Consider the following 15,236-nt stretch of genomic DNA (forward strand, 5'->3'; position numbering starts at 1 on the left):
ATGTTACAAAAACTATTACATTGAAATATATAAAATGTGAGAAAAAAACATTATGGAAATAATTAAAAAAGCATGTATTTAAAACTATGAAGTTTAGATTATTTGAATTTATTTTAAAAAAACATAAAAAGTTACACGCCTAATTTTTACGAGAAATTATTAGCTATTTTGAAATTTCAGAAGAAAGCTGTGTGCAATTTAACCCAAACACACCGTTGAATATATTGAAGGCAGCGATTCAATAATAAAATCGTTTTTAACCCTTATATGCGACGTCGTAAGGAGGTTTTCTTCAAATCAGCATCCCTTTCCCCTCTTTCAATTTTAGCACTATAATTTCACAGCAAAAAGTAGTAAACACATATCGAAATGGCAGGAAGGCTGAGCCAGGCTGCGTCCCGGATCATGGGCGCAAATGGTGTCGTTTCACGTTCCGTCGCATCCTCTCTCCGCCAGCGTTCGGGTATGGGCCTCCCCGTTGGCAAACACATCGTCCCCGACAAACCCGTAATCCTCTGAAATCATTTTTTTTTTCGCGGAAAAGAAATAAATGAAACCCTACTGAAAGCAAGCTCACGTGAGTTAAATTACTATAAATTGCTGAATTGCAGCTTCCGGTGAACGATGAGCTTGTATGGGATAATGGAACTCCATTTCCGGAACCATGTATTGATCGCATTGCTGATACTGTTGGAAAGGTGAGATTTTGAACTATTTGATGTGTTTTTTTTGTTCTTTTGGATAGATTTTCTATGCAAAATCTGTTGAACGTTCGTTTGATGTTCCAAGATTTTTTTTATTGTTCAACTAGTATGAAGCATTAGCTTGGTTGTGTGGAGGATTGAGTTTTTTCGCATCGCTTGGATTATTAGCTGTGTGGAATGATAAAGCTTCTAAAATCCCATTTGTAAGTCAGTACTTGTTGATTCCATATTTTGTTTTAATGCAAGCCCTATTGGTGATAAGTTTATCCCTATTTAAATACAATATGTTTCGATATAGATTTGATTTAATTTGAGTTATGTTCGTTATGATAGGATTGTAATAGAATACGCTCCCAGATTTGTTGGGATTTAATTATGTATTCTTTACCTATTTAAAGGTACACATTAGACCGAATAATATATGAAAAATAAGAATCAGAAAGGGTTTCTGTCTTCTACCTTTTGTTCAATAAATTCAATATGGTATCACGAGCCAGTCGATCATGAGTTTTAGGGCCGCGATGGTTGGAACTGGGTCCGGTAGCACTGGATCTATCAGCAACGGCAGTACAGGGTCACCCGGTGGCAATACCAGTGGCAGTAGTTCTACCACTTCAGGCAGCACTCTTTTTCCCCCTCACCCATGGATGGCTCTATCCGATAATTCCCTTTAACTTACCATCCATAAAGTCAGTGGCAAGAATGATCTTGAGTGGGCTCAATCAATCCGCCTCGTCATTGAGAGAAAGGGAAAATTGGGCTTAAGGCGCCTGCCTCCACAGATTCAAAGTAAAAGCACTGTAGGTTTGGAAATTCCCACGTCAAAGCTTGGCTAATTAATTCAATGGAGCCTATCATTGGTAAACCCTTTATGTTTCTTCCTACAGTCCATGATGTTTGGGAGGCAGTTTGGTAGACATATTCAGACAAAGAAAACTACGGAGAGTTGTATGAATTGAATACCCGTTTGTCGTGGGTACAACAGGACACCGAGTTAATGTCCATTTGGAAAGAGTTAGATCTTCTTAAGGCTGAAGAGTGGGAAAACAACAAGGATAGCGCTCGTTTTAAGAAAAATGTTGAAAGGAGTCGAGTCTTTGTTTTTCTCGCAGGTTTAACTAAAGATCTTGATGATGTTAGAGGCTGTGTTTAGCATCCGTTAAGTATTTTCCGAGATTCGGCGTGAAGAAGCCCATCGTCTTGTGATGATGCCAAAGCTGGATGAATCCAGCACAGATTTTGATGGCTTGGCCGCCTTGGCACTTGTGGGCAAAGGCAGAAGCTCACCTGTATGGTGGGAAAAGTGCAATAAACCATGACATACCGTTGACACTTGCTGGCAAATCCATGGCAAACCTGCCAATCTCAAGAAGAAATCTGGTGGACGAAAACGGGCCGGTCATGCTCTTTAATCAAGGAGTGCCGACTCCAGCCAATCCTCTCTCACTTCGGAACCAACTCCTTTTACTAAGGATCAACTTGAGCTCTTGTCATAACTTTTCCGATCTCACTTAGGTAGTTCTAATTCCTCATGCTCCTTATCCCAAACAGGTATATCCTCCTTAGCCAATCTCACTAACTCGATTTCTAACACCTCCTGGATTGTCGATTCAGGGGCTACAGATCATATGTCTGGAACATCACATTTTTTCTCCACCAATGTTCGATGTGCCGGAAACAGAAAAGTTAAAATTGTCGATGATACATTTGCCCCTATTGTTGGAAAAGAGACTATCGTCATTTTTCCCTTTTTAATGCTTAATAATGTTCTACATGTTCCACTTTGTCATATAATCTTCCTTTTGTTAGCCAATTGACTATTGATCTTAATTGTCGGGTTGTTTGTTTGTCTTCTCATTTTGGGTTTCATTGTTTTGCATCGGGAGGATGATTGACAATGCTAAGTAGGATAACAGTCTTTATATTCTCCATGCCGATTCTTTCCATGCTCAATTGACCCAAATGACTTGTTTCAACTTCATTTCTACTTATAAGTACAGTGAGATTATGTTATGGCACTGTCATTTAGGGCATCTTAATTTTGGTTATTTGAAACAGTTGTTACCGAAGCTTTTTATTAATACAAATCTATCTTTGTTTCGTTGTGAATCATGTGCATTGGCTAAGCATCGTAGGTCTGTTTTTCCACCTTGACCTTACAAAGAGGCTGCTCCATTTACTTTGATTCATAGTGATGTTTAGGATCCTTCCAGAGTGTCTACTTTATTTGGAAAACATTGGTTTATCACTTTTATTAATGATCACACTCGTATCACTTGGACATTTCTTTCAAAAAGATAAATAAAAGGTTGTGAATGTTTTCAAAAAATTTATAGTATGGTTCAAAACCAATTTAAATTGGAATTAAAATTTTTCGAAGTGATCATGGGAGAGAATTTGTTAATAATTTACTAAGAGATTTTTTTTAAGACAAAAGGATTGTACATCAAACTTCTTGTCCTTATAGTCTACAACAAAACATAGTAGCTGAAAGAGATAACAAACATCTTATCGAGGATGCTCGAGCGATTAGTTTTCAAACCAAGGTTCTGAAGCATCTTTGGGAAAAGCGATTCTTACAACTACTTATTTAATAAATTTTCTACCATGACATATTATGAAATTTCAATCTCTCATTAGCATATTTCGAAAATGGTTTCTTAATACTTGACTTTTCACAGAAATTCCCCTAAAATATTTGTAAGTCTAGTCTTTATGCATCATCATGATCCAACCGATCCAAACTAGATCCTCAGTCTTGTAGGCGCATTTTTGTTGGGTATCCATCTAATCAACGGGGGTTTAAGTGCTTTGATCTCGTGTCAAAACGGATGTTTATATCTGTTGAGGGACGGTCGAACTATGACGCTCATTTTCAGGGAGTATAACTCCGATGAAGATGAGTGCCAAGATAACTCAGACCTAGTATTTGAATGTCAAACTCCTGATTATTTTGCTATACCGTCTGATACAACAGAAATAAATGAGAAAAAATTCAAAGGTCTAGTTTATACAAGGAAAGTCAATGCATAGGAAAGAAGAGACAATGTCCCTACCAAAAACCGTGAGTCAGATCTGAGGCCAAATCAAGAGATGCACAATCACTCGTCACCAGATCCTGATGCTTCGAGTCATGGTATGCCCAAGTTAACCCCCTCAAATATCATTGACATTCATATTGCTCAAAGGAAAAGTGTTCGATCATGTACCATTTATCCGATCTCTAATTTTGTAACTTAGAAAAATTTATCACCCACCTTCTTTGCCCTCATCTCTCAAATAGATTCTGGTAGGATTCCAAATCTGTATAGGTAGCTCTAGCGATACCTGAATGGAAGGAAGCGATCCCTGAAAAATGAGAGCTCTTGAAAAGAACTCCACTTGGGAGAAGGTTGACCTGCCCAAAAGAAAATCCACTGTGGTGTATAAGTGGGTTTTCACCACAAAATACAATTCCGATGGCTCATTAGAAAGGTATAAAGCCCGCTTAGTTGCCAAAGGGTTCACCTAAAGACATGGAGTTAATTATTCTGAAACTCTCTCTGGGCAAAATTGAATACTATTCCAGTTTTATTATTATTGTCGCAAATCTTGACTGGCTTCTAAACCAACTCGATGTGAAGAATGCTTTCCTAAATAGTGATTTGGAATAAGTTTATACAGAGGCTCCTCCTCGCTTTACCGATAACTTTGGTTCAAGATGCGTAGGCTGAAAAAATTTCTATATGGATTGGAACAATCTCCCAGAGATTGGTTCGAGAGATTCACAAAGTTTATTAAAAGTCAGGGATACAGTTAGGGTCAATCACACCATACTTTGTTTACAAAGAAATCATCCACCGATTTGATCTCGGTATTGATTGTGTACGTTGATTACATAATGTTAACAGGAGATGATATCGAAAAGTTGAGAAGATTGAGGAAAAGCTTGCCCGAAGAATTCGAAATCAAAAATTTTGGACATTTGCTATGTAGCACAAATATTCCTAAAAATATTTTCTAAGTATCGGACACGGATACGGATACGGATACGGATACGACACGCGGATACGACAAAATCCGTGTTGTCGACTTTTTATAAGTTTGACCAGTCGGATATGTCATGAACACGGCTAGGATACTCCATAAACACGGCGGAGATACGTTTCAGGTAAAAAAAATAATTTGTTTGTTCTTTTTAAATCACTCCTTTGAAGTTGTACATTGTGTATATTTTCATAAATATGTATATGTATATATATAGCTACGATATATTTATATAAATACATATATCTCTACAATTTTTAATATATATATATATATATATATAATATTTCTATATATTTTGATAATTGTCGTATCATATCCGTAGAGTGTCTTGTATTTTCAAACTTTGTCGTATCGTCGTATCCATATCGTATTCGATATGATATTTGTACATGTATCCATGCAACATAGGACATTTGAATTAAGAAACAAAGCATAGTTGCTAGAACAATGCAGAAGCTATGTTCAGATCTATGGTTCAAGGGGTATGTGAGGCTCTTTGGCTTGAAAGAATCATGGATGATTTAACGAGGAGAATGAAGTATCCAATGAAGCTATATTATGATAGTAAAACCACTGTTAGCATTGTGCATAATCCTGTTCTATATGATAGAACCAAGCGCGTTGAAATTGACAAGCACTTCATAAAGGAGAAACTTGAGGAATGAGCCATTTGTACTCCATTTGTTCCAACTACGTTGCGGGTTGCGGATATTCTAACCAAAGGGCTTCCAAGACTACTATTTGAAGATCAAGTTAACAAGTTGGGGATGATAGATATATTTGCACCAACTTGAAGGGGAGTGTTGATAAGTTTATCCCTATTTAAATAAAATCTATTTACATATAAATTTGATTTAATTTGAGTTAAGTTACTTTGGTATGATAGGATTGTGATAGAATATTCTCCCAGATTTGTTGGGATTTAATTCTGTCTTCTTTGCCTATTTAAAGTATATATTAGACTGCATAATATATGAAAAATAAGAATCAGAAAGGGTTTGTCTTCTACCTTTTGTTCGATAAATTCAATACCTATATTATTGTGAGGGTTATATTTTTATGTATAAGAAGTTAAATCTTTTTACTAAGATTGCTGCTGTGCTTAGTCTACTTAATTTGGCTATGATTCTTTTTAAATTGAGTCAAGCTTGCATTTTTCTCTGGAGTATATATTTTAAGATAATGAAACAGGATTTGCTAATGTTTGAAAGAAGAATTAGAATAGATTCTTTGCTTCTTTCTTGTGCACTTGAACCCATTTTATTATATTATGTTTAATGGATCAAGTTTTCTGTGCCATTGAATTGTTTTTTCTGCTTCGCAGCTGGATGATAACATGAGTTGCTATTTTCTCGTGATTTGCCTTTTTTTGGTGGTGCAATCACATGTTATCACGAGTTTTCTTTGAAGTGTGCTGTTTTTACTGTTCTACGAGGTTATGAATTTTCAGCTACCCTACTTCTCTTGGTCTGTGTTTTTCTTCCAGGATTTTTGTTGACTAAACTCTTTCATTGAAAAGTATTGTGTCCCAATTAATTTTTAGAGTGATATGTGATCATTGAGCATAGTGAAGGCAAGTCAGGTCCATGATTAAATTAGGTTTATGGAAACAATCTTCTTTTGGTTTCTCTTTATTAAACTGTTGATGGAAAAATTATTACGGATATTTGGCTAGAACAATGATTTCCTTGTTTTTCTTGCAATTGGATATTGCCTTGTGTCAAGGCTTATATGCATTCAAAAGTTGTGTGAGACTTGAATGATATATTTTTTGTGAAAAAGAAATATTGGTTACTTGCTAGTTTTGGGATATGACCGATTGTGATTCAGGGGTGCGTTGGAGTCATGACACCCTATTCCAACTCAAAACGTAAAATAGGGTTCCAACTTCCCTGAAAGGCATCTCCACCTAAAGTCATCATTGTTATACTTGCCTATTATTAAACCTGACCTAAACACTACCAAGTACGCCAAATATCTCTTTATTTAGTCACTATTTCTACCGAGTCATTTGTCATTGCATCTTCATGTGAAAGCCCATCTTTCACATGGATTGAGTCATTGAACCCACCATCAAGATTATGTAGCACTTTAGTGCGATATCTTGTCGGATATAGCTAAAAGCAGCTACAGAGCTTACCCACGAGTTGGCATATAATGGCTCCAGTGCGCAGTAATGGCAAATTTTGCAACCTTCCGTTCCTCATATTTATCGCTTTGACTACTTTAAGGTTGAGGACAAGATGTCAACCTAGTTAGGTTTTGTCGTGGCTCTAGCAATTACTGGATTTCCACCAACTATCTCCAGCTCCGTCCGAAGTTATGTCGTGGCTGCTGGTTGAGACCTAATTTTGCCTAGGTTAGTGGTTGACACCTAATTTTTCCTAGTTTCTGCTAACCTAGTTGTTTCCATAATTATTCACATGCTGAAAACCCATTCTAGAATTCTTCTCATTATCTCTGTTGAGAAAACGATCCATTTTATCACATTTTTTTTGCGTGATAAGAGGGATCAAACCTGTAGTTTTAGATCAGTGAATTAGAATGAATTATGTGGTGATGTCTGCTATCGAAGAGCTGAGGATAGAGAGAGATGTCCCTCACTCTATCAGAGGTTGAGTGGAGTGGAAAGACTCCGAAGTTGTCAATAATCGTCCTCAATTAGATAGATGTGGCTCATCCAGTGCATCAGTAGATCAACTTTCTCCAAAAAATGCTCTGAGACCCTCTTGGAATCTGCAATAATGCTTGAGCTACGTTGGGTCAAAACTTTATCCAAAAGCTTAAGCTCATGGATCCATTGGAATTGTAACTCTGAACGGAAGCAAGTCTACTAGCTACGATTCTGCTGAAGAGGATGGACTAGATACAAGTCTCAATCTGTCTTTAAAGTCAAGGCGAGGATATTATAATAACACTTCTCAACCATAGCCATAGAAGAATGGTTGGATCAAATTGCAACTATAGAGGCGGGGATTCCTACATGATGGAGAGGTGCCTATGTTAATATTCTTACTTGTTTCCGAGGGTTCTAATCATACAGGGCACACTTTAGCATGCAACCTACGGGCATAATTCAAAGTGCTGCTTAACAAGTATAAATATACCTATGTTGCTTTATTTGACCTTCCGGAATTGAGCTTTAATAATTAAAGAACTGCAATTTAGTTGCAAAGTGGAAAATGAATTTGCCAAACTAACATGGATGTTTCCTGTACTTGTGGATTCTAAGTCTAACTTGATTATCTCTGCTTGATATGTCTCCGTAATAGAAAAAAATTTCTCAGCACATGTTGCTTTATAGTTATGTTATGTCTCCGTATCCTTTATTTTTATCAGGCACCGAAGGTCTACCCGTATGACAACTTAAGAGTGGAGCTTGGAGAAGAACCCTAGGTTGCTGATTGTGGATTAGCATCTCATGCGTATCTTCTCGTGCTCTCTTCACTCGTTTGAAGTCTCAGTCAAATAAATTATCTTTGAAAAATCGAGTCGAAAAACCAATATATTTGAACTTCGAGCAAATGAATTACTGGATTGTTTTCTGTTAAATTTTTTAATAATCGTTTGTTATTACATGTGCATCCTTTTTTATTTTGGCAAAGAGGTGAAAATTTCCGAATCAGAGTGCATGTAATATATTATTAAACTTCGAAATCTATCAAGCCGTAAAAAATGAAATAAAGAATTATATTTAACCCTCTATCAAAATCCCTAAATATATTAATCTTGGGGATCAATTTTTTGAAAATTTTGGAAGTTGATCCCCGTCCTCGGGGTCCTAGCATCAAGGTTTTTGATGGGATGAAACTTAAAATTTTCAAGAATAATCATCAGCACCCGAATGAGAACATGTACATAGGTTCTTATAAAGTTTGATGGGAGTGAAATTGAAATTTTCGTCCTCCTCTATTTGGGTCAGAGAACCATGCTCTTCACTTCTTAGTTTCCATTGTTAGCAACCATACTTATATTAAAACCTCGCAACTTCCACAAGACTGGTTCTAATCCTTGCATGACTCAAAAGCATCATTTACAGATGGTAAGACGAATTTGAATCTTTTACTGTGGTTGAAAATATAGTAATTGGTGCTGTGCATTAAGACTACTTCGTTACCTTATACCCAAACCCACGTGGTTACTGGTGTTTGCCTAACGATGTCATCATATTTACAACATAGACAATTCATCATACACCGTACATAATCTTATTTCACGAGACAAACGATTACTATACAAATTTATAAATACACTAATTTTCTTTTTGCTTCGTCCCTTCTAAAGAATATGAATATATTAATTATAAGCTAGCTAAACTGCTAAAGCAACGAGTTCACGACATATTGTAAAATCCCTGCTACAAAAATCACACACGGCAAAATCCGACAGTGTTGGCTTTCTCGAAAACCCGCCAACACTTCGCGAGGACAAAAACCGTGCTAATGCTTGGCTGTAATTTCACAAATGTTGTTATATATATATATATATATATATATATATAATCACTTCATCTCCACGTAGGGTGCATTGGTTTTTCAATTCATCGTTTGGTATATAATTCAATATAGTGATGATTTTTTCTTTGTGTTTCAGAACACGGTCAATGAATATATAATTTACGTAGGATTGGCCCCAAATCATTTTGTTGATCACTTCATGGCCGAAAATCGAAATAGACGTATAATATGTTTTAGATAATGTTTTTCCCGCAATATTTGGGTAATTAACCAAAATGAATAAGGGATAATGGGAGCTAGGGAGCATGGAGAAAGAAGCATGAAAATTCGTGCAAAGTGGACACGTTATGGACCAAAAGAAACCCTCACGGATTGGCATTGAAGTTTGCAAACGACTCACTAACATCCAAAATTTCCATTTCAATTTTTATATTCATCACTTCACCCATGGACAATCGTACTAGCTAGAGAGAGAGTCTTCGGTTTATTTTGTTGCCTGTCAAATTATTACATGAATATTGATCGAAGTTTTGACAAAAATAAGATTGAACGATTTAAGTTATTTAATCACAGCTTCAAAAAAAGAAGAAGAAATAAGTTATTTAATCACAAAACTCTAGCCAACGAAGAACTAAACATGTGGGGACAGAAATTTTTCAATAAGTTTGGTTTATATTCGTAATAATCAATAAACTATTGAATTATAAACTCGACTTGGTCGTGCTATATATCTTCCACTTGTATCATATATAGGATTCACGGGTTGTTCATATAATTCATCTATAAATTAAATCGTTGGGATCGAAACTCTTTCATAAAATCAAGAATATAGAGATAACTCAAACCCCAAGCCATGGGTACCAAATTCTTGGCTATGTTCATCGTGTGCATGCTCTGCATGTTGAATGCATTGCCACCCGCTTATGCTTGGCAACAAAATTGCCCACCTCAATATCCACCCTACCACCGCCCTTCTCCACCATCAACTCCTAGGCCCCGCCCACCTTCGACTCCTCGGACACGTCCACCATCCCATCCTAGACCTCACCCGCCACCCCACCACCGTCCTCCATCTGTCCCAAGACCACCATCTCCGCCCCATCACGGAGTGTTGCCACCGATAAGCAACCCACCCGTCATCGTGCCACCCATTATCCCGCCACCGCCGGTAACAAATCCACCAGGCATCATTCCACCAATAACCAATCCTCCGGGCATCATTCCACCAATAACAAATCCACCAGGTATCATCCCACCTATAATCAATCCACCGGGAATCATCCCTCCTATAACAACCCCTCCAGTCACACGACCACCTCCATCATCTTCTTATCCACCTTACACACCTCCCGGAGGTGGAGGTGGAGGTGGAGGTGGCACCCCGCCTAGCATCAGTCCTCCTCCGGCCGCCACATGCCCCATAGATGCGCTTAAACTTGGGCTCTGTTTGGATGTTCTTGGGGGATTAGTGCATGTTATAATAGGAAATCCAGTTGAAAACATATGCTGCCCAGTGCTTCAGGGATTGTTAGAGCTAGAAGCAGCCATTTGTTTGTGCACAACAATAAGACTTAAGCTTCTGAATCTGAACATTTTCCTTCCTCTCGCTCTACAAGTGCTGGCAACCTGTGGCTTTACCCCTCCTCCGGGTTTTGTATGCCCGCCACTTTAATTGTACTTATTTGGCCACTTTGTGTGTTTTGAGAGGTGTTAATGATATGCCGAGTGCTCCTAATTAAGTTCTTTTCCCCCTCCTTTTGTGTGTGTGTGTGTCCATGCATGTTTTTTCAAAACTCTAATTTAATTTTATTATGTTGCAGCTTGTAATAATGTAACTAGTTCATGTGCTATTTGTCTCAAATTGTAATATTTGTATTTCAGTTATTTTCTTGGCGTAATCCTCATCTTTTTTTTTTTTTTTTTTTTTGGGGTATGGTATAGAATCACGTTGCCCTATAATATATAGAACGAAAATTGAGGGAGGATGACAATTGAATATTTTACCACTCAAAATAAATTAATTATTATTGATGAATGCTTTTTTTAATTTTTATTTTTTTATCTTACCATCCAAGTTACCAAAAGCGATAAGTTATTTTCCACAATTAATTTAACCGAAACTACCAAAATTAATATAAATTATTTAGTTTATAAAAGCAAATTTAGAATTTACTTATACTTTTAGCCGAATTAATTAATTATTGAAAGTGTGATAAGATATATTTAGCAGGATTTTTTTATATAAAAAATAGAAGAAATATAATAATAAAGAAATTAAATGTAAAAATTTTAAATAATAATTACTAACTAAACAGGTAGGGATGTAAACGAATCAAACCGTTTGTGAGCTATTCGAAGCTCGATTCGATAAAAGCTCGTTTGAGCTCGTTTAATGAGGCTCGTTAAGATAAACAAATCAAACTCAAGCTTTACAGTATTCGGCTCGTTAGCTCGTGAACATGTTCGTTGGTAAGTTCATGAATAATCTTTTAGATGAAAAAATAATAGTTTTGATATTTGATTTATTGATTTTGCATATTATTTATGAAATATATAGAAAAATCTATTAAATTTATTTATTATAATAAATTTACAAATTTTAATAAGAATAATATATTTTTCTTTAAATATATAATTTACTTTTTAATTAATTTAATGAAAATTTAAATGTATAATTCATATTTATTAAGCTTGTTTAGGCTCGAGATAAAGGCTTGAATAAGCTCGTGAGCCATGCATATATTCGTTAAATAAAGCTCGAGCTCGGCTCGATTATAAACGAACCAAGCTCAAACATTCAAGAGTTCGGCTCAGCTCGACTCGACTCGATTATATCCCTATAAACAGGTATATATGACAGAATGCAAAAATTGTCATATATATGAATTTGATTTAACGTTTATCTCTAAGTTTCATGGAGTTGTAAGTGGTGAGAAAATGCTTGCATTAAGTTTAAACATTATTGATTTTGATTTTTCACGATTTTCTAAATTGGTGAGATTTGATAACTACAAAAATGTATTCTCCTTATTAGATTCTCATCCAAATTAAATGTATGTTTTATTTATCACCATATATAAAGTCAAATGTGACGGCTGCCAATTTTTATGCTGAAAACCGAGGATTTTTTTTGTATTATTAGGAAAGAAAAATTCTAACAGTTTTTCCATTGAGTTTTTCTCATTAACAAATTGAGTGTAAATTTCTAAAACAATTTTTTTTATATTAATTAATGGAATTAATATTGCGTATCATTTGGTGAGGGCAATTATTGGAGGCGCAAGTTTGCTAGAAATGGATACATGTGATTCAATATTTTCCAGAGCTAAGGAATTATATATTAAAATTTAATAAAATTATATGATATTAATAATTAAAACATTTTTTAATAAAATAGTTAAAATGGAAAATTGTAATTATAGTGTTGTAACTTCACCTGTTTTTGGGTTTAGTAATTTAAAATATCAAAATTTGATTTTCATCCAATAATTCTGAACTTTTTTTGTTTTAGTTTTTTTTTCCGAAACCACTGAATTCACTGGATATTGTTTATTTGATATTGTTACTTTTCTATATGCCTCATAAGACAAGAATAAATATTATATTATACACATTCATAGACGATTTGAAATAAGGAAAAAAAAAAACTGATTTAATTAATAGACGATTTGAAATTGATTTGTACGGTAATTGACCTTCGGATTCGGAAGCTGGCCTCACAATAATTGTATTTATTCGGATTATTTACGGTTTTATCATATGATTTGTTTCCGTCGTTGAGGTTAACAAATCACCAAACTTTATTGATGCATGTAAGCGTATAAATTTATTTCAAATCATGTCTATCATATTCTTTTTAGAGTTTATTAATCATACAATTAAAGAATTCCCGGCTCTACTATTATTCTAATTCTTGCCCCATATAAATATATAATCATTCTTAAAATGGAAATTATTTCTCTTCGTCCGCCCATAGTTTCCCCACCAATTTGGAGTTTTCTACAAAAATTTTTGTGATTCTGTGGGATGCTGGGTTCAAAGAATTTATTTTCCTGGCAGGCGGGTCTCACGCCAATTTTAGATTTTTTAATTTTTTTTGTTTTTGTTTTCCAAACTCCAAAAAAATGTGTTTTACTTTTGTTTTTAACTTCATTTTTTTCAACAACAAAAAAAACTTTCAATTATCATATTTAAAAAATTCACTTACGTTTTTTAGCATTTTAAAATTAATTAATTTTCAGTAATATTTTCATCAAATTATTTTTTTTCGTAAACTGCATATTAAGATAAAATTATAATTAAAAATAATAATTATATATTAACTATTAAATTTAAAAATATTATGAATTTATTAAATAAAACTAAAATATATAATTAATTGATTAATTAAAATGATTATAAAAAATATATTTAAATATTATATAAATGGAAATTAAAAATGAAGATAGTAAAAAATATAGAATGATATATTAGTTGGTGGGGCTCGACAAAAAATTGTTTTGTCGGAAATTTTTTGTAGAATCGAGATTTTTTAACTTTGATATGGCAGTGATGTTAAGTAACATGGCCACACTAAAGTTGGGTTCATGAATTTAGGATTGCGGACACTCTAACGTCAATTTTCATTGAAATGTGAGGATTCACACGTGATCAAATGATATTGATATATATTGAGAAGAAATTCTTTCAGATGGAGCAGAAACTAACTCTATATTTTGTATCGTATCACTTAATTATCCGATAATTTTCCTTTTAAAGCTGGTGTATACGTCGCATACATAAATCCCATAAATAAGAACAAACTTAGTTTTCAATATTACAATTAAAAAGGCAACAAGAAATGCAATATAGAGAAAAAAAAGCTACACTGCCTTCTACAACAAAATTATAGGAACCAGTATGTTTTTCTCCCTTTATTTGGCAAACAGAAAACCAAATGCAGAACAACATTCAGCAATTCACAAGTACGGTATATAAATTTATGCTAAGTCGGATGAGATTCACTTCATATATATATTTTTTTATAATCTAACGATAATTAGTTCATGAAATGTTTCCCACCATATAGCATAGAAACTTTGAAAAAGAAGCGAAAAGTAATTAATAGCAACCCTCATGCACGAACAAGCGAATTTTTTACGAGTGATAGCACGATTTTAAGGACATTGGAAGCCTGGTGGAACTTTCTTGGAGCAGACATTGAGGAGCAAGCTAAGGGAAACTGGGACATTAAGGTTGATGCCCAAAATATTGGCTTTAATGGCTGTGCAAAGGCACACGGCGGCCTCGAGATCGGCTAAGCCCTCGAGTAAGGTGCAACACGGAGTTTTCGGGGGAGTGCCAATGGTCACAGTGATCAATCCACCCAGCAAATCGGCACATGCAGCTAGTTTTAGGGTATCTCTAGGGCAGGTGGCTGTGGCTGGGACTGGGGCACCTGGCGGACATGGTTGGGAGCTTCGGCTTGGGTTTTGGTTTCGGTTTTGGCTTAGGGGTAGGGCAAGTGTCGCATGCCGTAGCGAAAGTGAAGAATAGAAGGTTTATGACTAAAAATAGGGCAACGGATGTGCTTTTCTTGGAAGCCATAAGTTTCTCAAACTTTGCTTAATGCTTGTGCACAATGGGGGATTGTAAAAATGAGAAGGGTTTTTGGGATAGAAAGATTTGCGAAGCAGGAGTAGATTTTATAGGAGAGAAAAGGGAGTGATATCGGTGAAGTGATAGGGACGATGTCAAGGCGAAGGTAAATTGTTCTCCATATTTAAAAAAAAAAAATAAGATAATCAAGTATATTTTTCTATACAAATAATTAAAAATATGCATATCCTTATTTTGGAAATTAGTTTTAGATTTTAAAGTTGTCAATCTGAATTTTAATTCTCATGAAAACACAAGAATGATGTTAACTCCACTTGCTGCTATCTTTTAACTTATTTGAGTGTGAAATGGATATATTTTTTATATGAGAACAAAGCCACACTTGATATATATGAGGTCAAGATGAAAGCAAGCTTTAAAATTCTTTAATTTTTAAAATTGGTTTAGG

The 15,236-nt window shown here is 35.0% G+C and overlaps 3 protein-coding genes across 3 annotated transcripts; 2 read left to right on the forward strand and 1 right to left on the reverse strand.

Annotated features, from left to right (window-relative positions):
* Positions 1-250: 250 nt before the first annotated feature.
* LOC142542806 (NADH dehydrogenase [ubiquinone] 1 beta subcomplex subunit 8, mitochondrial) lies at positions 251-8,315 on the forward strand. Its single transcript, XM_075649637.1, has 4 exons — positions 251-507; positions 612-698; positions 812-907; positions 8,073-8,315. Exons 1-4 carry the CDS (start codon positions 370-372, stop codon positions 8,127-8,129), a joined length of 378 nt encoding a protein of 125 aa, XP_075505752.1. The 5' UTR covers positions 251-369; the 3' UTR covers positions 8,130-8,315.
* Positions 8,316-9,962: 1,647 nt separating this feature from the next.
* Positions 9,963-11,070, forward strand: LOC142541494 (uncharacterized). The gene has a single exon (XM_075648024.1). It carries the CDS (start codon positions 10,044-10,046, stop codon positions 10,860-10,862), a length of 819 nt encoding a protein of 272 aa, XP_075504139.1. The 5' UTR covers positions 9,963-10,043; the 3' UTR covers positions 10,863-11,070.
* A 2,886-nt stretch (positions 11,071-13,956) lies between these two features.
* Positions 13,957-14,864, reverse strand: LOC142542807 (lipid transfer protein EARLI 1-like). The gene is given in 2 exon segments (XM_075649638.1): positions 13,957-14,611; positions 14,613-14,864. Coding segments are annotated over 2 exon segments (429 nt in total). The 5' UTR covers positions 14,777-14,864; the 3' UTR covers positions 13,957-14,346.
* Positions 14,865-15,236: the final 372 nt, after the last annotated feature.

Source organism: Primulina tabacum, chromosome 4 (assembly GCF_025594145.1).
Source record: "Primulina tabacum isolate GXHZ01 chromosome 4, ASM2559414v2, whole genome shotgun sequence".
Lineage (NCBI taxonomy): Eukaryota > Viridiplantae > Streptophyta > Magnoliopsida > Lamiales > Gesneriaceae > Primulina > Primulina tabacum.